The sequence below is a fragment of the Perca fluviatilis genome, chromosome 19 (assembly GCF_010015445.1).
Source record: "Perca fluviatilis chromosome 19, GENO_Pfluv_1.0, whole genome shotgun sequence".
NCBI lineage: Eukaryota > Metazoa > Chordata > Actinopteri > Perciformes > Percidae > Perca > Perca fluviatilis.
In genome coordinates, this window is record NC_053130.1 from 5,261,561 (window position 1) to 5,281,772 (window position 20,212).

General features: G+C 40.6%; 1 protein-coding gene across 3 annotated transcripts in view; it reads right to left on the reverse strand.

The window, feature by feature from the left end:
* Positions 1-1,591: 1,591 nt before the first annotated feature.
* The window catches only part of gfra1a (gdnf family receptor alpha 1a), a 127,206-nt gene continuing 108,585 nt past the window's right edge, over positions 1,592-20,212 (reverse strand). For all 3 annotated transcript variants that reach the window (XM_039783920.1, XM_039783918.1, XM_039783921.1), the window contains 3 exons: positions 16,886-17,067; positions 6,899-6,946; positions 1,592-3,292 (listed from right to left, as the gene is read on the reverse strand). In XM_039783920.1, the coding sequence (XP_039639854.1) occupies positions 3,140-3,292; positions 6,899-6,946; positions 16,886-17,067 (383 nt within the window). In that variant the 3' untranslated portion in view covers positions 1,592-3,139. The remainder of the gene's footprint in view (positions 3,293-6,898; positions 6,947-16,885; positions 17,068-20,212) is intronic.

Below are 20,212 nucleotides of genomic sequence, written 5' to 3' on the forward strand. Positions count from 1 at the left end.
AAATAACATTTAACTTCTAATATACATTAATCATGTTCTGAGAAGCTACATAAACCCAAGCAGCGTGTCATAAATGCTCCTGCCCGTGTCCAAATGGATAAAGCAACTTGCTGAACATGCCACAGTGTTGGATGTGAACGTCTCGTGTTGTGTCTCCTTTCCTGTGAGGAGAATTCAAAAATCAAATGCCTCTGAAAAGCTGATGAAAACAGACACGTCTTGCGTCTGAGAACTAAACGTGATTGCGAAAATGTGCGCATATTGAATGGGGAAGCGATGATCAGATTTGAAACCAAATCCTCTAAATAATTCCAGTAAAGAAACGATTCTGCTGGAATCGTAATTTTTTGAAAGGATTCCGAAGTAGGAATCGGTTCTTGATGCCCAATCCTACACGTCAGTCACACGTCACGCGTTTGCTGCAGTCGCTTTCATAACGAGACAGAATTGACCGTTTGCTGAACCCCTCCCTCAAACAATGACTCTTCAAACTAAATTTGGCAACTGTGACCTGGCCCAGCAGCTCTGGAGTCCAATGAGCATGCAGAAGATGTGTTCATGGGGCAACTAAGAAAGAGTGGTGTTGTTGTTTTTTCACCTTTTCTAGAATAACCACAATAAAATAAGTTCTTAGCCGCTAATGTTAGCACACCTGGCTAAATAGAGTGCTGCACTTCCGGTTCCCTCGTCTCAAAGTCGATGGGTTTTTGGTTGGATGACTAAAATAAGGTCTGGGTCAACACACGCTTAAGAGATTTTTATGTTTTGTTCAACGACATAAAATACTTCAGTGAATACCCCAGTTGTGAATTTTGAAGCTTTTACGTGCCTTAAAAAAGGCTGCTGCTAACAAGTGGCTAAAATGAGACAACAGACGTTACTGGGGACATTTAAAAGTCACTGTCAGTTTATCGGTGGTGAACGCTGAAGTCATTCGACCGAGGTGTTTGTTTATGGCCTAACGTTAGCCTTTTACTTCGGGCGAATGCATTCACGCTAAGTGGAGTTCATTTGTGAAATGTTGTTGCTGAACAAAACATTCAAATATCATATAAACCTTTGTTTGCCACAGAGCTTATTTTCTGCATTAATCCAAAAAATACAATGGAGAAACCCACCCGCTTTTTGTCGAGGGAACCAGGGCGATGCTAACTTGTTGGACAACAACATCACATCATCGACAAACAAAAAAATCCATCATCCCTGCAGACCTCCAGAGCATTTTAGGTGCAGTACAGTAGTTTCATAGCGTTACTTCCAAAGCCAAAGAGCAGATCATATCTAATTATTATTTGGTGGGGTTACAGTAGAGGTGTTGAAATTAATCAAATAATCGATGCATCGAATCGGGGACATAGACGATGCTGCATCGATAATCGGCCGGGCCATAATCGATTATTTCTGTTTACAATTTGATGTAGGCCTAACAAAAATTCTGTTTACATATTCTGGTATGTTTTGCAAATTCAGGAAGTGCCATGTGCTCAGTGTTGTAGTTTTATGTATCCAATTTATTTAGTATTAGACCACTGCAGAATGTTTTGTTTTTGAAGCTATGAAAAGCTATGAATTAAATATCCTACATGGCTTTAATAGAAAAATGTATTTGACGCATCGTGATGCATCGAGATATCGAATCGAATTGAATCACTGACGTGATAATCGTAATCGAATCGGGAGATCAGTGAAGATTCACACCTCTAGGTTACAGGGTTATGCATAACAAAAAACCCTTATTCAGGGATTATATTTTCAACAAGTCAGCCGTAAACGATTAAAAAGTCCTCTGGTGAAGCTGGAGAAAGTTCCCAATCGATGCTGTACTAGAATAAAACACTCGACAGTTGCAATGAGAGGAAGTAAGGGCTGTAGAAGCTCAGCAAATACATAATATCAAGCGAGCTGCTCCCTCCCCAAACACGTGTTGACAGTTTCACAATTGAGGCAAAAAGTCGTAACACTGAACTGACAGAAAAGGATGCTTTAAGCCTTGGCGTGATGGAGGCGTGAATTACAACTCTACAACAATGAGCTTGTTTCCCCCCCCCCCTCAGCTCTTGTTTTGTGGACGCAGTGCAGCAAAGCACATCAGAAGAAGAAATAAATCTTTCAGATGAAACTGCAGCAGCTTCTCCGTCACCTTCCATACAGAAACCCTGAACATGGCTCGGACTTCTAACAATTACAAGTATGTACAATCACTAATGAGTGGAGTGGATTTAGCCATCCACAGCAGCGTATGACCTACTGTCCTGTGATCTCAGAGTATCACTCCGTTTACGAAAAGGTGTAAAAAAAAAAATAAAATAAAAAAAAATAAAAGGGGGAGCAGAAAGCCTGGCGCTGTGTGTCTTTCTGTGTTTGTGTCTGAATGTGTGAAAATGTGCAGTGTGTGTTTGTGGGTCTTTGCCTGTGTGCTTTTGCCAGCGGCGATGTGTGAGCAATCAGTATGAGCTACAGTAGAGACGCTTTGAGGCGCAGATGTTCGAACTTCTCTGATGTTTCAAGTTATTGGTGTAAGGTAAATATCCACGTGGAGCTTTCGTAAAAATGTAAAATACCAGATCACGTCATTATCAAAACATACACAAACCACAGAGGAGACTGAATAACACCTAGAAGGCTGCCCGAGTGATTAAAATGTAGCCGGCGCCGAACTGACTGTGACTTTTGAGCGAAAGATCCCACCTATAGCCTCAACACACAAACAGACGTGGGTGGAAACCAACTTGACGACTGTGTAAAACTTACATTGTATGTACCTTTCCAACAGCCACCAGCTGTGGTTTATTGGAATGTAGTCCTCGAGCGTTTTCTCATTTCGGCCCAAAGAGAGCAGCACAGAAGCTTTAAATCCCTTTTCATTTTTCAACTAACCCAAAGGGAACACACAGCCAAACTGAGTTAACACGTATAGATCACCGTTTTAGCACACAGCTGCAATGCAAAAAAAACAACAACAAACAAAATTCATAAAAAAAAACAAAGTAGGAATCCAAAGAGAGATAGAATCCAGAGGGAAATAAAAGTACAACAGGTATTACTGAGAAGAAAGGATATCATTTCTCATTTTGCTTTTTCTTTTATACAAATGTGTGTTTGTCAGTCCGTTGTAGTTTGTTGCTGTGAAGCGGCGAGGCTACAAGACGGCTGGCGAGGAGAGCGCCAGCGGGCGGTAGTACCAGAGCCAGAGCAGCGGGGGCAGCAGCGAGGCCAGGCTTGCAGGCCGTCTGGAGACAGCCGAGTTCCTCAGGATGGCGTTTGATGTACTCGAACCGTCTATCTGAGTGTCCTGGGGGGGGGGGAGACAGAGAGGGACAGGAGACACAGAGTTTGGTATTGGATTTTTCAACACATTCTCACTCCCAGGGCGTCAAAAGCAACGCTTGGTCAGGTGCCTTTGGCGTTTACTACTGACGCAAAAAAATCTCCTTTAGCGTCATATTTAGACGCGCTTGGTCGGGACTTTTGGCGTCACTTTTGGACGCTCTGGGTCGGGTCGTACGTTTAAATGACATGCAGCACAAGAACGAGCCAGTTAGGTTAGGGCACAACCCCAGTCTCCTGGGTGAAAGTCCTGTGTTGTTTGACCACCCCCAACCAACCTCCGTACACGGATTCTTCTTTTTAGTCTTTCATACTACTCGCTACCGTTGTCGCTCTTTATACTGCGTCATCTTACAGCGCCGCGGTCGAACTGGTTGGATTTGTTGAAGTTTGGAGTTTTTAACCCAGATTCACAAATGTCCCACATATGGACAAGTCTTCTGCTGCCCCTTTGACCTGCAACTGAGCTGTTGAAAATGCACCAAAATCACTCTAGGAAACGGCATTTCATAGAACAAAAAAAAAAATATACACAAATATATTCCGATTTAAAGTTTATGGGTAGAAATAGACTATGAAAGTGAAACATATGCTCAATCAGGTCAGTATATAAAGGTTAGTATATATAAATTCCCTCTTTCTCAAGGCTGTAATCATCATTGTTTTTTTGCCCCCAACTGCTCCTTCCAGGCAGCGCTGCAACTGCTGCCTTCAAGGCACCTAACCCTAACCTTAACCTTAACCCTAACCCAAACCTAACCATAACCAGTGCCTCCCAACAGTGCCTTCCAGTCAGTGCTGCCTGGAAGGCACCGTTGGGGGCAAAAAACACTGATAAACGGTCTGAATGTCCAGATTGTGGCATGAGAAAGTTTCATGAATCAGCTGTGGCAGGTGCCTCTGGATTTTATCCATACGGGACTCTGGGATCATTTTCATGACAGCTTAATAAATGATGACCGAAAAAACCAACAACAATAACATAAAATGCTGCCAAGCATTCCAGGCATCAAGAGCCATTGGAACATTTTAGGTATTTAGGTCTTTATGTATGTAAGTATCCCACACATCAAACTATTTTGATTTTGCCTGTAGCGGCATGTTATACCCTCTGGGACATAAAAGGGTCTTTAGGTTGCAGTTTAATTCATGCATGCAAGATGTGGAATACTTCAAGACTGTTTAATTCAATAATATCACCTATAAAAAAACTCTTCAATGTATTCATCTGGTATGACGCAGTACAAAAGGTTGAAATGTGAAATGGTGAAATGCCACAGTGGAAAGCTAAAACGTGTGTGTGTGCGTGTGTGTGTGTGTGTGTGTGTGTAAATTGTGTGTGCCACCATGCGTAAGAATGTGTATATAGAGATTCACCGCGGTCTTTTGCTTGCTAATAAAGCTATACGCTAACGGCCGGGTCATCTCCCCCAGACCTGTCCCTGCCTCTATTAAATGTCAGTCCAGTGCATAACAGTGCCTTATTATTGTACAATGACATTTACAGTGAACTTTAAAAGCCACCAGATAAGCAACAATCCCATTTCAGCCCTCAAAGGAACTACAAAGTCCAGGAGTTTACAAAGGAGGCAGGAAGGATTGCCACCGCAATCACAGTCAGAGGGAGGTCAGAGACTTCCAACAGCAAGGGCGGATCACAGCTGGTGATTATTTGATAGCTCGAGCAATTGCCTTGTGGTCTTAAATAAAACTGTTTTGTCGGATACAATGGTGAATCGTTTTGAGAGTTCATCTCCCAACACAAGTTGTTTTTACAGGCTGTGACATGGCTCTTTGACAGCACTCCTGACCAAGCAATATATAATATCCAAATGCACTGCAACAATCAGCTTGCGGAGAATTGACACATGCTTAAGACACAATTTGTCAATACAATTATCTTTATTTTGTGTCAGGGTATGGTTATTTTGCATTCAAGGATGCTCAGAAAAATGTGATGCCGCTGCTTTACAGATAGCCTTTTTAACTGGAACATAATTGTAACAAAGAAGTAGAAAGGTGAGATAAGTTTTACTCTCTTACAAGAAAGCTTGGAGGGAAAAGTAACATAAAGTGACAACAATGGCTGCCAAGACGATAACATGGCGAGTTACAATCCTTGAAACTCATCTAACCCTGAGTTGTTGTTATTCAACATCTTCCAGTATGTTATGCTGTCCCACTCAAAGTCATGTAGTTGCTTTTATTGACCAGAAGTTTAGTTTAAAGTAAAAAATGTTTGTCATTTGTTATTCATTTTATACAGTAGCTGTGTTGGAGACCTTTCCCCATCACAGAAATAGTGCACTATATAGTGTGTTTGCCATTTTGTAGTGGCCAATTCTCCGCTGCTAAGGCCTCCTACACACTGGCTGCGTGACGTGAGCGTGACGTTTCTGTTGCGTGTCGGCTGCGTGGCGTTTTCTATGACTTTGCACACCAGAAACGTGTCTGACGCGGCGCTGCTGCTGCTGTTGGAGCACCCTTGTTCGACATATGGGGAGAGAGTTGTGGAAATTGACTGCACTCAAGCAGTAGTATACTTCATATTAAACATGTACTGATTTGATTACAGCAAAGACAACGTCGGCAGTATTGACGGCAAAATAGGCTCCAGAATATTTCGCTCTGTATTGACAGGTGTAAAATTCTAAAATCGATAATTATTATTATTTTTTTTTTAAATTACATTTATATCTGCATTTATGTGAAAACCTAGAGACTTTCAAACATCAAAATCTCATTTATTGAATGTATTTGTGTCAAAATGACATATAAACATATTTTCCTATTCTATTTTGCCTGGAAACGCTTCCAACACGCTTGTGTGTCGCCTGAGAAATAGGCGTCAGTCCTATTTCTAGCATGGACGTGTTTTCGGAGCGGCTCAAGCCGCGCCTGAGACGTGCGTGTCACGCAGGCAGTGTGTAAGCTCTAACCTGTTAACATGGGAGCCGAAATAAGAAGAGACACGCCACGCAGCTGACATGCTGATGCCACGCAGGGAGTGTTGCAGGGGCTCTAATTTCATTAACTATATAGTCCACTATAAAATACCCACAATGCACAGCTAATTTGAGTGTACATAGGATGTACCCTACATTTCACTCCCTTATACCACAATGCAACGCGGCTGTGTTTTCCCGAAGAAGCTGAAGCACCCGCGAAAACCGAAAAGGAAAAATGGAGCGGGCTTTCGTTTCTAAACAGTGGAAATGTAACATGCAACATATATGCAACATATATACAACCTTTTACTCTCCTCCTGAGTGATCGGTTTGTTTCAGGGACGTATTAGAAGTATTTTTGTGTTGGTTTGTTTACATGATGCTGGGCGCGTCCGCCTCTGTCACACAAATAACCGGCGCATCTACTGACGCAACGATGTTTTCAGTGTACAGTGTCCAAAATATCGTTTGGTCATTCCCTATATAGTTCACTATTTAATAAACACTATATAGGGAATAGTGAGTGAGTGAATGAGGGAACGGTTTCGAACACAGCTATAGTCTCATGATTTAAGTATGAATTCACAAACTGAATTTGATTAAATAATTGAAAACAAACTTACCACACAGAAGACGCCATCAACAGATGAGTTTGACTTCAATTTCTGAGCCTGCAACAGTAAGACACAAAAGAGTCACAATCCATGTTACAGCCCAAGGTTTGTGTTTGATGTTTGTGAAAAGGATCCAAATGAAAAACAGATCATATGTTAATAAAGTTTCATAAGGTTAACTCATTTCCTAAAGTTGCATGTCACATTACAACACAAACAGCACTGTGGCGCTTTGACGACTGTCACAATGAGACTGAACTGAGAGCGCACTGAGGATCTGCGCTTATTCATTTGCTTTGATCAACAAATCGATGGGGCAATCTGAAATCTCATCAGACTGAAAATATTCTGTCAATAAGTTTTACACAACAGGTGCCAACGACGCACAGACATCAGCGTTCAAACACCGTGACTAAACTCCAAATAAGCATCACATATAATCTGAGTGTTTATGAAAGCTCAGTGCTGAACTGATCATAAAAAAAACAGATTGCAAACTAAAGCTGAATCGGAAAAAAAACTACAATAACCTTGGATAGTTTACCCTGAGAGCCTGTTAAACTTTTAAAGCCTGTGATATTTTCAGTCAGAGGAGGAGAAGAGTGAGGCTGAGCACAGAGGGACAGTCAAACCCAGACTTGGATTTCATCTCAGATTTACCATTCAATGGCTGTCGCACCCTCAAACTTTGATTCTCTCTCACACCCACACACACACACACACACACACACACACGCGCGCGCTTGCACGCACACAGGCACGCACGCACGCACGCACACGCACACGCACACACACACACACACACACGCACTCTGTGACGATAGCAATGACGAATGCTTTGATGGCTCGACGGTGGTTTTAATGTAATACTGCAAATTAATTGTGGAAATTAATTGTGGGTAATTTTTGTCAGTGTCTACCAAATTGAGTCATATCAGTTCTTCCGAAATTGGCCAGCTCTACATAATGTCTGCATAGGTTTAGTCATCTAAAACTACTTCAAAAATTAGGAAAAGATCCTAGTAGCACGCAATAATGTCATGATTTTCTGAAAATGTAATAAAGGTTGCACTTAACCGGATCGCAAATGTAATAAAACCCAATAATGTAATAAAATATCCTGACCTGAAATTTTAAACAAGAATCACTATTGATTCAGATGAAAAACATGTCATGGAGATTGATATCGACCATTTTGCCATCAAGCCATGAACAGAAAAAAAGAGGAATGTACAAATAAACATGACATTTGTTAACTGATGACGCATCACATCGGTACTCTCCATTCTCCCCTCCGTGTCTGTACTCTTCAGGTAAATTTGGGCAAAGAGTGATTACCACTTGTGTTGATTGCAAGCCCACGACAAGTTGATGAGCTGATTTGCAGCGCATGCCTTGTAATCAGCATCTGAACATCTCCTCATTTTTGTTCTGTATTTGGTAAATAAGGCATCTGATTATGACTTTGAAATTTGCGCAGGAGTTTTTTTGGCTGGAGAAAAGATTTTCTCCTTTGCTTCTAATGACCTGCATACTGAATCTCTGCACTCAGGATGGATGCTGTACGTGAATGTAACTTCAGTTTTGGCTTCTGGTTATTTATGTGTGTGTATGTGTGTGTGTGCTCAGGCTGTAGGTGTGTGACAGAATAACAAATGGCTGCAGTGTACAGTATTGTGAATTCGGACCCAAAAATGGGGATGTACAGCAGGATGTAGCGGGCATGGTGATACAGAAAGTGAGAAACTGTATTCTGTTATTACACCTTTGCTTCAGCACTAAACCAAAAAAAGAAAAAAAGAAGCTCGGTGGGAATGGTGTCTATAAATCATGGTGTAATTGCAGTCCTCTGTATAAAGAAGCAAACAAAAGAACAAGCCAAGAATTCCAAGTGCGGTAGCAAAAAGAATAGATGTGGTCTGAGGAGCACGATGACTAAACACACTCACGTCAGTTTATGTTTCACGATGAGGTACCATCTGTGTTAGGAGTCATTGTTTAGATTCATTAAAAGTTTGAAACATCTCAGACAGCAACGCTGAGAGATCATAATGATAATGAATGTTTACAGCTCATTGCTGAAGTCTGAAATCCTGTGGGCACTTTGAGTGGTTCACAACAGAACATTTGGACATTTAAATGATATGCAAGTGAATCTTAGAATGTAGATTCCGTTTAGAAGTAGGGCTCCATCTGCCACTGCTAATGTTTTTTTTATAATGTCTCCACTATGATCTGAACAAATTCAGCAGTATTGAGGCTGATTTTTAAAAGGCTCGTCTTTCTGGAATAAGAGATTAAATGAATGGCACAATCTGTGATACAAATATAAACAAAAGGGTCATACAATTCCCCAAATCACCACCACTCAAAACACACTTCTTTTGACATAAAGACAACCAAATCAACCAATGTTTCTGATGATGTTAAATGTTTGTTTATATCCATCTCCATTCAAAACAAATGCCGCATTGTAACCACATTTTCTCTTACCTCTGGTACTGCCTATCTATGCAGACACTTTCAGTGTAATTTTGCCGAGGTGTTTACATTATTCTGTGATTTCTGAGATAATGCATACAATATCTTAAAATCTGCCAAGTAAACCCAGACGTGTAGATATCAGTGTTTTTTTGTGTGGAATCAGGGTGAACTGACCCTTTAAATTAGATCACACTTGTACTGTGAAAGCTTTCATTGTGATCACATGCATATGAAATTCATGTATGTTTGTATGTATCCTTTAATAGTATAAACAACTGCTTACTATACTACAATATTTGAACGTCAACAAATTCAAATATATATATATATATATTCCTGCCTTGTGTCCACGTGTTGTGGATTTGCTTAATACCTGCCTGTTCTGAAAAGTCACATTAGCATGTGGTCGATTTCCATATTTGTGCAGGGCACTTCCTGCCTGCTTTGGAGTCAACTATATTCATAACAACAGGCGGATGGAGCCCTGGGGCTTTCAAACTGTGTGTCTCTGTGTGTATATGTATGTCTCTCCATTCTGGTATGTGTTTGTATTTGTTGTTTTATCTGTGGTTAGTTTGCTGTGGGCCCAACTAGCTCTGTTGTATGATTAAAAACAAGGGGAAAGCTGTCCTTGTAGAGTTTTGATTTCCTCTAAAAACTCAAGAGGAAGAAGAAGAAAGCTACTACTCACTTGCTCCACCACGTTCACATCACACAAAGATAATGCAGAGAGAAAAAACAAATAAAACTAAGAGTCTACAGCCATGCTAACGGCTCTGTGATGCAGTGCTTTGAGCTAAATGCCAACGGCAGCAAACTCGCAATGACAATTCTAAAATACTGATGATAAGCAGCATGTAAAATGTTTATCATGTTCACTATCTTAGTTTAGCATGTTAGCATGCTGACATTTGCTAATTAGCACACAAGTATACCTGGGGCTAATCTGGATCAACAGAAGTACATTTCCAGGATAAAGCCCGCCATAACGCACCAGGGGCCTTTTGCACAAAAGTAGAATAAAGAAATCCAGGATAAGTGAAAAAGCGCAGCTTGACTTGGTGTGATCCACTCATCGCGGCTTAATCGGTTGAACGTTTGCCGAGCCAGGATAAGTAGGTGAAGCTATGTCAAGCCAGGAGTAGATAACTGGGATAAGCGCACATTCACGGCTTTCTTAAATAGACCACGGTATCGATCACAGATTTACTGATGCAGAAATGGAAAAGACGTGTGCAGCATATGTTTCACCCGCTGAGCAGCAGCTTCTAATGGAAATTTACAAGGAGGTGAAACATATAATATGCAAAAAGGGAAATACGGCTGTTATCAAACGGGAAAAAAAGCCCGACAGACAATAGCGGACCGACTGAATACGTATGGTTTTAAAAGAAATCTACTTAGTCACTCCACGTTTTAATTGCTTTAATATGCTTGTTTTATGTGTTGGTTTTATTGCTGTATCTGTTTTTATGCGCTAAATGTGCTGGTTTTAGTGTAAAGTGTCTTTGAGTAGCCTGTAAAGCACTATATAAATAAAATGTATTATTATTTAGTCTACGCCTTAAAAGTGAGCAGAGGGAATTCTTGTTCCTGGGAAATTTATAAGGACTAGGATTAATTTCAAAGCTTATTCATAATGCGAGAATATGTTTTACAACCATATGCACAAAATCTCCATAAGCTATGTCTAATTCTACAAATAATGTTCATACAGAACAAACATGACTGGACAAAAACTAGAAAAAGAAGTGACTTCAATACACGCTGTAAGCATATCTGTAAAACAATGTAGCCTATTATTATTCGTTTTTTTTTTCCAAAGATGACAAGTGACATCCCCAAAATAAAATGATTAAGAAGCTTTGTGGCATTCCAACACATTCTCACTCCCAGTTGGTAAAAAAAGGACGTTTGATCAGGTGCCATTGTCGTCGTGATGCTAAAAGTCCGCTTTTAGAGTCCGCTGCACGGTGTGGGAGGATCCCCCTGCCTCCCCCCGCCTCCCCGCGTTGCACGGGCGGGGGCACATTTCACGGAGACAGCAGCGGAGGAAAAGCCCATTTCCTCTGTATCGTCCCACTTTTTACCATTACCATCTCAACAACTGCAGTAGTAGGATTTAAATCAAACTCGTGACAGCAATAGTGATAAGTAATGCATGTTAATAAAATGAAGCAGAACACATTCAGAAAACAACGGAATAACTGTTAAACACGTTTATTTCGGATCAGAGCGGCAGCTGATTTAACACATCAGACTCCAGGATTAATCTTAGCCTGCCTGTTAGCCTGCTCTGGACCAGGCTAGCTGCAAAGAATAAATCGCCATGGTAACTTGGCTGGGTTTAATTCAACCTGCTTTTGTGCAACCAAGTCAAAGCTAAATTCATCCAGGATAACCTGAATATCCCGGCTTAATCCATTATCTTGGTTTTGTGCAACAGGCCCCAGGTGTCCGGCTTTGACCCTCTTTCTGTGTGTTGCCGTTCTCAAAATCCCTTAGCTACGGGAAACAAAGACAAACTTTAGTGCCGCCCATGATGATTGTGATTGGTTTTAAGAAATACAAACGACCCATAGCATTTTTGTTCTCCTATCCCAGAATGTATCTGTGGTGTACTGTAGGCAGACCTTACTCCCAATTTCCACCAACTGCGGAACGGCTGGGATCCGCTCCGTAACGGCGGCGGAGTCATTAGGTTTCCATTAAAGTCAATGTGTGTGTTTTCACTGACTGCGAACCGGCTGCGTTCCAACTCCGTCCAAGCTCCGGCGATCCGCAGCCCACCGGAGCTGATACGCAGAGCTTCTATTTTTGACGGATGCTGGGGAGGTCCGCAGCAATTCAGCACACGGCAGATAGTGCGGGACAGGAAGTCGAGCACAGAAACAAAATAAATATCCGGTTAATTTTCAAAATAAAATACACCGTCAATCATATTTCCTTGCACTACACCTTGAAAACGTCATAATGGGTGGGGACAAGCCTGAAGTTAAGTTTGTGGTTCTGTTTATAGAAACTAGATCCTGTTAAATCGCGTGATCATACGTGAATTCGCGAGATCTCGTGGGTCCTCGTGACTTCAGCTGTCAGTCATGGTCGCAGCCGTTCCGCAACAAATCCGGTGGGTATTGAAGGATGGCGGAGCATGGAGCTGACACGCAGCAGAGCCGGTCCGCAGCCGTTCTGCAGTTGGTGGAAATTGCGGGTTACTCAACAGCGCTGTAACAGCGCTGGGGCTGATAAACCAAAGAATTGGCCAAACTGAAATTTTGACCTGATAGTGGTGATAGATAAACAAAACAAGATTCAATATCTGGGCAAAGTTTGTGCCAAACTGTTGAGTAGATGTTAAGATATTTCAAAACTCTGAACTCCTGGTGGCACTAAAGGAAAAGTCATGAAGATTCATCCTTTGCGCTTGCTTGATATCTGCACCAAATATGTATGGTAATCCTCCCAATACTGGTCCTAATTTTTCACCAAAAGCCCAAAATGTCAACCTACTGATGGCGTTACAGGAAAAGTCAGGGATCACCAAAGTAAGGAAGATTCATCCTCTGGGGCCATTTAATGTCTGTACAAGATCTGATGACAATCTGTCCAATAGTTGCTGAGATATTTCAGTCAGAATGTTTCAACCGAAAGATCATCCACAGAGCTGAAAAGAGTAAGAAGTACACTCTTTAGTCAGAAGCTTTAGGTCAAAAGCACTTGCCTTGTGTTGTCTGAACATTTCACGAAGGAGTCGAAACTTAAATTGAGAACATTAACAAAAGGGAAGATAGTTTAACCGAGGAGCTTTTAACGGGTACACCTTCTACTTATTTTCCCCTCCACTCTTTGGTTCTTTATTGTTTTTAGCTGAGCTAAACGCACCGCTGTCACAATAAGTGTTGCTAGGCTGTCATTGGCTGGAAGTGGAGAGGTTTTGAGTCACTGGTTAATGGTTATTATTTTGAATGTGTGTGTGTGTGTGTGTCTGAAAAAGAGAGATCAATGAAAAAGAGTGGAGTGAATCTTCTCGCTGGCCTATCCCTGTAGTGTGTCATTACAACACATAGCCTGCCTTGATGCCAACATACACACACATGAAATCAAACACACTTACATGCATGCAGCATCACTCCAATATACTGAGAATTGTACACACACATACACACTACAAAAGTGGTTTAACACAACTCCCTCATTAACTTGTACTTGACATGTTATCAGAGCACTGCCAACAGCACACACGCACCAGTACACCACCAAAGCTCATTATCAGTGCAGACTTTGTATGTGTCAGCAAGCCAGTGCACTTGCATTTGTGTGTATTTGTGTGTAATTGCATCTGTCTACAGTCTCTGTCTGTGTGAACTAAACTTGCCGGACTGTATGTCTGCATATATGTGTGAGTATGTTTGTAAAAATTTCAGGGACATAAAGTTACAGGCAGAATCTGTGATTCAAATCTGAAGAAAAGGGCCAAGAGCTCAAGTGGATGAAGTTGCCATACAGTTGCCTGCTATCACTATCACTTTGACTTGCACAGTTTTTTTTTTGTTAGTTAGTGTTAAAGGTCCCATGACATGCTGCTTTTTTGGATGCTTTTATATAGACCTTAGTGGTCCCCTAATACTGTATCTGAAGTCTCTTTCCCAAAATTCAGCCTTGGTGCAGAATTTCAGCCACTAGAGCCAGTCTCACAATGAGATTTCCTTAGTATGTGCCATTTCTGTGTCTGTAGCTATTGAGGAGGAGGGGTGGCCTTGACCAACTGCCACTTTGCTCGTTTGAGACCATGATGTCGTCTCTTCATGGGTGGGCCAAATTCTCTAGGCCGCAAAGCAGAGAAAGGGGAGGTAACCTTGCTCCTTATGACATCATAAGGAGAAGATTCCAGATCGGCCCATCTGAGCTTTCATTTTCTCAAAGGCAGAGCAGGATAGCCAGGGCTCGGTTTACACCTATCACCATTTCTAGCCACTGGGGGACCATAGGCAGGCTGGGGGAACACATATTAATGTTAAAAAACCTCATAAAGTGAAATTATCATGCCATGGGACCTTTAAAAAGTCTTTGAAAGTGTTAAAAATACTATATTATTTTCTGATTTATAATGCTACAGAGTATCAAAAAAATAATTAGCTTATTCCCTAAAGGTGGCAAACGCATAGAGAATTATTAAACAGCTTTGTATTTATACAAATAGTTTTAAAGTTCTGATAAACCCAGCACCACACTGCAAATAGACAAAATTAAGCGACTAGCTCGTGAACATGGTGGTGCTGAAGAGCCAGGTCTTACCCTTCAGAGATGGTTGAGACCAAAACAGAGCTAAAAGAAGAGTGAATTTAAATTTTTGAAAGCTAATGTCTGCTGGATATATAAATAAGCAATTGTTTTTGCGGGGTTAAAAACTATATTTTGATAAGTGAATATAGATTTTATTATTTCTGAGTATGTTCATATACGAAACACACAATGTGCTTGTTTATATGTTTAAATATTTGCAGACTGGGGCTTTAAAGCCATAACAGAGATCATGCAGCAAAGAAAAAACAATTCAGAAGCGCTGCATCATAATGCATGGTCACTACAACAGTGTGGAGCATAGGGCTGGGCAATATATCGATATTATATCGATATCGTGATATGAGACTAGATATCGTCTTAGATTTTGGATATCGTAATGTCGTGATATGACATAAGTGTTGTCTTTTACTGGTTTTAAAGGCTGCATTACCGTAAAGTGATGTACTTTTCTGAACTTACCAGACTGTTCAGACTGTATCAGACTTTTCCCTACTTAGACATTATGTCCACATTACTGATGATTATTTATCTGAAATCTAAGTGTGACAATATTTTGTTAAAGCACCAATTGTCAACCTTAGAATATCGCTGCAATATCGATATCGAGGTTTTTGGTCAAGAATATCGTGATATCTGATTTTCTCCATATCGCCCAGCCCTAGTGAAGCATCATAAACAACATCATACAGATAAAAAAGTGATGTTTATAGTTTGACTATTGTTTGCAAAAAGAAATGATTATGGTAGATTTCAGTTCAAAATTGCTGGGGGACTTTCAGTTAACGTGAGAATAACTTCAGTGATTTGATGATGCTTCATCGGGTTGCAATATTATTATACGTGAAATAGCTCTCTGAGTGCCTGTCATCACTTTGCTGGTAATGACAGTATTATCCCCACATCCTCTCTGACCCAGGAGGAGCCCATCACCGGTGTTCAGGATTGCTGCTTGTGATTCTTCTGTTTCATCAGCCGGATAACTGGGGTTCCTGTAGAGCAGGAATGGCTGCTCCAACTGAGAAATACAGTTTCAGAGTCTTATCGGGCACAATTGGGCTGACACATACAGGTACACAGATGGATCGATACGCACGAGTGAGTCAACAGCAAGACTCACACACTGGTCAAGACGAATATGGGAAAAAAAGAGGATGTGGAGGATGAATGAGTCACGGTAACTGACATTTTGATGCTATACAACAAGAAAAAGATCAGTTCAAAGTAGAATTTTATAAACGTACCGACACTTTCACTAATGGTTTGAAGCATTGACATACTGCTGGTCCTGCGAGACTACCGAGTAAAGTCTGGAACTATTTTACCGGCTATGATGCAAAAACATGCAACCACGTTGTCATAACTATCTTGTAAATGTTACAAACATGTTGTCCACATTTATGCTGGTATTCATGTTTTGTTTGTTGTTTTCAATATTTTTATAGGTTACCAGTTTTAGACACTGTATTAAAGCCCCATTTGGTGATTTTTGACAATCAGAGGGTAGAAAGACTCCAACTCAAACTGCCCTGCTATACTACTGTCATATCACACTGTTCTGGCTAACATAACAAACAGCTTCCTACTTGCATGCAGAGCAGACACAGAGTCACATTGGAGTCATAAGTCCAATATTCACTCTCCTTTTAGCTCTGGTTTGGTCTTCACCAACACCTGAGAAAAAAATATCTGGCTCTTTAGCTGCTAAACATTCCACTTTCTCCACCATCCACTTGCTTGTCTCAGGTTGTTTGCTGTAAACTGCTGTCTATGCTTTTGTATGGTTTTATATGACTTACGTGTGTTTGCAATATGAACAACCCTCATTTCATTCACAGTTTCAACCTAAAATATTCGGTATTGTGACAAAACTAGATAAACAAATGGAGCTGGCCTGAAAGTAAACAAGGAAAGAAAGTGAGCAAGAGGAAGAAGAGGCAGTGAGGTATGCAACAGAAACAGATAGCAGCAGCATATGAACAGACACTGTAGACATATGGATAGTAAGACAGATAGAAAAGGATAGAAAGATCAGCGGGTCAGATAAAGAGAATTGATGACTCAGAAACTTCATCCTTCTGTAAAAAAAGGGATCAGATTTGTCCCAAACTGGCCGGAACCCTGGAGCCTCCGAACACAGTCACCCTCTGAATCCAAAACTAGCTTGTGTGTGTGTGTGTGTGTGTGTGTGTGTGTATGTGTGTGTCTAACCTGTAGGCTGCCACAGAAGTGGTAGATGCCAGGGTCTGTGTTGATGTTGTTGTCGATGGTGTTGGGGTTGCGTTCGCGGTTTCTCTTGTAGGGGGTGGTGGTGGAGGTGGTGGTCTGGACGGGGGACATCGGCTGCCACACTCCCACATCTGTCCCATTGCCAAAGGCCTGGATGGCATTACCTACAGAGTGAAAGTGGGAGACCGAACCAATTAGCTGTGGACAACAAATACTTTCTTTCGTGGCGAGGTGAGCCACGAAAATTTAGTAAAAGGTGAAATGTCGGAAAAAGCAACAAATTTAAAAAAACAAATGTCAGAGAAAGCCACAAAAAAGTCGGGAAAAGAAAAAAAAAAAGATGAAAAAATGCTACAGAAATGTCAAAAAGCAACATGCAGTATTCCAATCAGAGATATTTTACTTTTTGGATCAAATAAAAGCATGTCAATAAACTACAACGTACATGTCTGGCCCTTGATGCCATTCTCTTTTTTCCAGTGTGGCCCTTAGTGAAGTTGAGCTTGACAGCCAGGTGAGAGACTAAGATCCTGACTAAGATCTTAACATACCGTAGGTGATGTTTTACAGGGATTAAAGGCTACAAACATCTCTTCCTTTGAGGTTTGCTGAGCTGGTAAAGAATTAGTTTTATTAGCCACACCAGAAATACTGCGTCGTAATTCTGGGCAGGTCACTTTAGCACAGAGCTGGATTTTATCGTGAATCACGCGCTTGTTAGTCCCCATGTTAAAATAAAGCTTTATAGTGCACCGGCCTAGACCACAATTAAAGGCGAGTTAGAAGGTACTTAAGTTTTGTTATCACTACCCTCCATTATAAATTCACCACACAGTCAAAAACCTGAGTGCTGATGTGGCTATTTACCATTAGAGTCCATTAGTGGCCCTATTAATAGCGTTCTAAGGCTTTGATGTAAAACACACACACACACACACACACACACACACACACAAACACACACACAAACACACACACACACACACACACACACACACACACACAGATCAGAAGAAAGCTGAGCTTTACAGAGCTGCTGTTTGAACGTAATGATATTCTTCCCTCCAACAGTGAATTATGACCCTGATACTGTGGTAAAGGAAAGAAGAGCTGATTTGCATAACGGCTCTTTAACCCCACTGAAATATTAAAACATACATGTGCAGAGACACGTGGGTATATGTCTACATGATGTACAACACATATTCATATTAGATATTAGATCAGGTCATTGTTCTATTGTATTCTTTGCCAAATGTAATGCCAAATATATATATAAAAAACAGCATTGGAAAAATAGCTGTATTGTCATTCATTGTAAATGAACCTCTATAAAACGGTTGCCGCTTTATAAAAATGATGTCATTCATGGACAACCTTTCAGAGGAGCTTTTGTAGTACAACAAAAAAACTGTCGTGCCATTCCACACATAAGATGCAGGCGGTATTCAAAATAAGCTACAGTAATGCAACCACAATTAACAATCAATACATAAAAACGTACAAACAAGCTGTAATTTACCTGTCAAATCTGTCAAAATAAATCATACAGTTTTCATACAGTGCCAGCTTTCATTAACGCAGTAACCCATCAGTCTTTTCTCTCCATTCCACTCTCTCTGAACAAATACTCCAGACAGCTTAAACAACTCCTACTATTAAATTAGAAGCATTCATTCAGGTTCACAAGTGAAATTGGCATTCATGTATCATTTGAACACCTGCAGGAATAACTGCTCTGTCTCTGAATGGAGGGCATCAAGTCTTTCAAGTAACCATTCAATGTTGTTTTCGCATTATGTTGTGTTGAATATGTGTGATTTGATTACAGCAAAAATAACGTCGCAAAATAGGCTACAGAATATTTCGTTCTGTATTGACAGGTGCAATATTTGAAAATCGATAATTATTATTTTTTTTATCATTTATGCCAAAACCTAGAGACTTTCAAACATCAAAATGTCATTTATTACATTTATTTGTGTCAAAATGACATATAAACATCTTTTCCTATTCTATTTGCCTGGAAACACTTCTAACACGCATGCGCGTCACATGAAAAATAGGCGTTGGCCCAATTTCTAGCATGCACGCGTTTTGGGCATGGCTCGAGCCGCGCCTGAGACGCGCGTGTCACGCAGGTAGTGTGCAAGCTCTAACCTGTTAACATGGGAGCCGAAATAAAACACACGCCACGCAGCTGACACGCTCACACCACGCAGGCAGTGTGCAGGAGCCCTAACCCTCAGTGTCCGATTGCAGCTCTGACGGATTAGAATACTGTGGATTTCTTGGTAAATAAGGTTACAATGGACAGTTTTGACAGTTGTTAAAGACAAGACATCTGGATACTTATATGTGCATACATATATTCATTATACTGGACTTGTGTTTGGACAGACTTTGGTCACATGGTCTCCCCATCCTCTCCGCTTTCTTTTCCTTCCCCCTTGTGGATGTGGCTTCTGCTAAAAATCAGCCTGACCTCAAAAGAACCTTTTGAGTAAGTTCCACTCTGCACATTTAATAAACATGACTATTAATCTTGAACTAAGTAGATCCGGGAAACTCCCTGGCTTCATCTGATGTGATGGATTTACCTCTGGTGAGACCAGCCATCCCAAAAGATGGAAGTTAAAGACTTTCTCTCTGTCTCTCGCAAACAGAAAAACAATTAATAGAGGAAACTTTGTGATGATGACTGAAGAAAAAAAAGAAATTAATTTGTTGGTATTATATTTTGTTAGGGAATTTAATTTAGAGCTGCAAAGACTAATCGATTAGTTGTCAACTATTACACCAAATTAATCGCCAACTATTTTGATAATCTGTTTAAGTTTTGACACGTTTTATGAAAAAAGTAAAAATTCTCTGATTGCAGCTTGTTAAATGTGAATATTTTCTAGTTTGTAACAGTAAACTGAATATATTTGAGTTGTGGACAAAACAAGACACTTGAAGACGTCATCTCGGGCTTTGGGAAACACTGATCCACATTTTTCACCATTTAGTGACATTTTATAGACCAAACAACTAACATATTAAGAAAATAATCGACAGATTAATCAACATTGAAAATAATCATTAGTTGCGGCCCTAGCTAAGCATACCACTGTATGTACAGTATCTGGGAGAAGAGGATTAGGGCAGCACATATTAATGGGACACGTCCTGGCTTGCGAATAAACTGGCATTTGGTACAAATCTTGTTTCTTCAAACTAACAGTGCTACTTTTATTTCTTTGTAAAATAAATGATGTATAAAAAGCTGCCGATGTGTGCTGGCATTCATGTCTGAGTTGCATAATC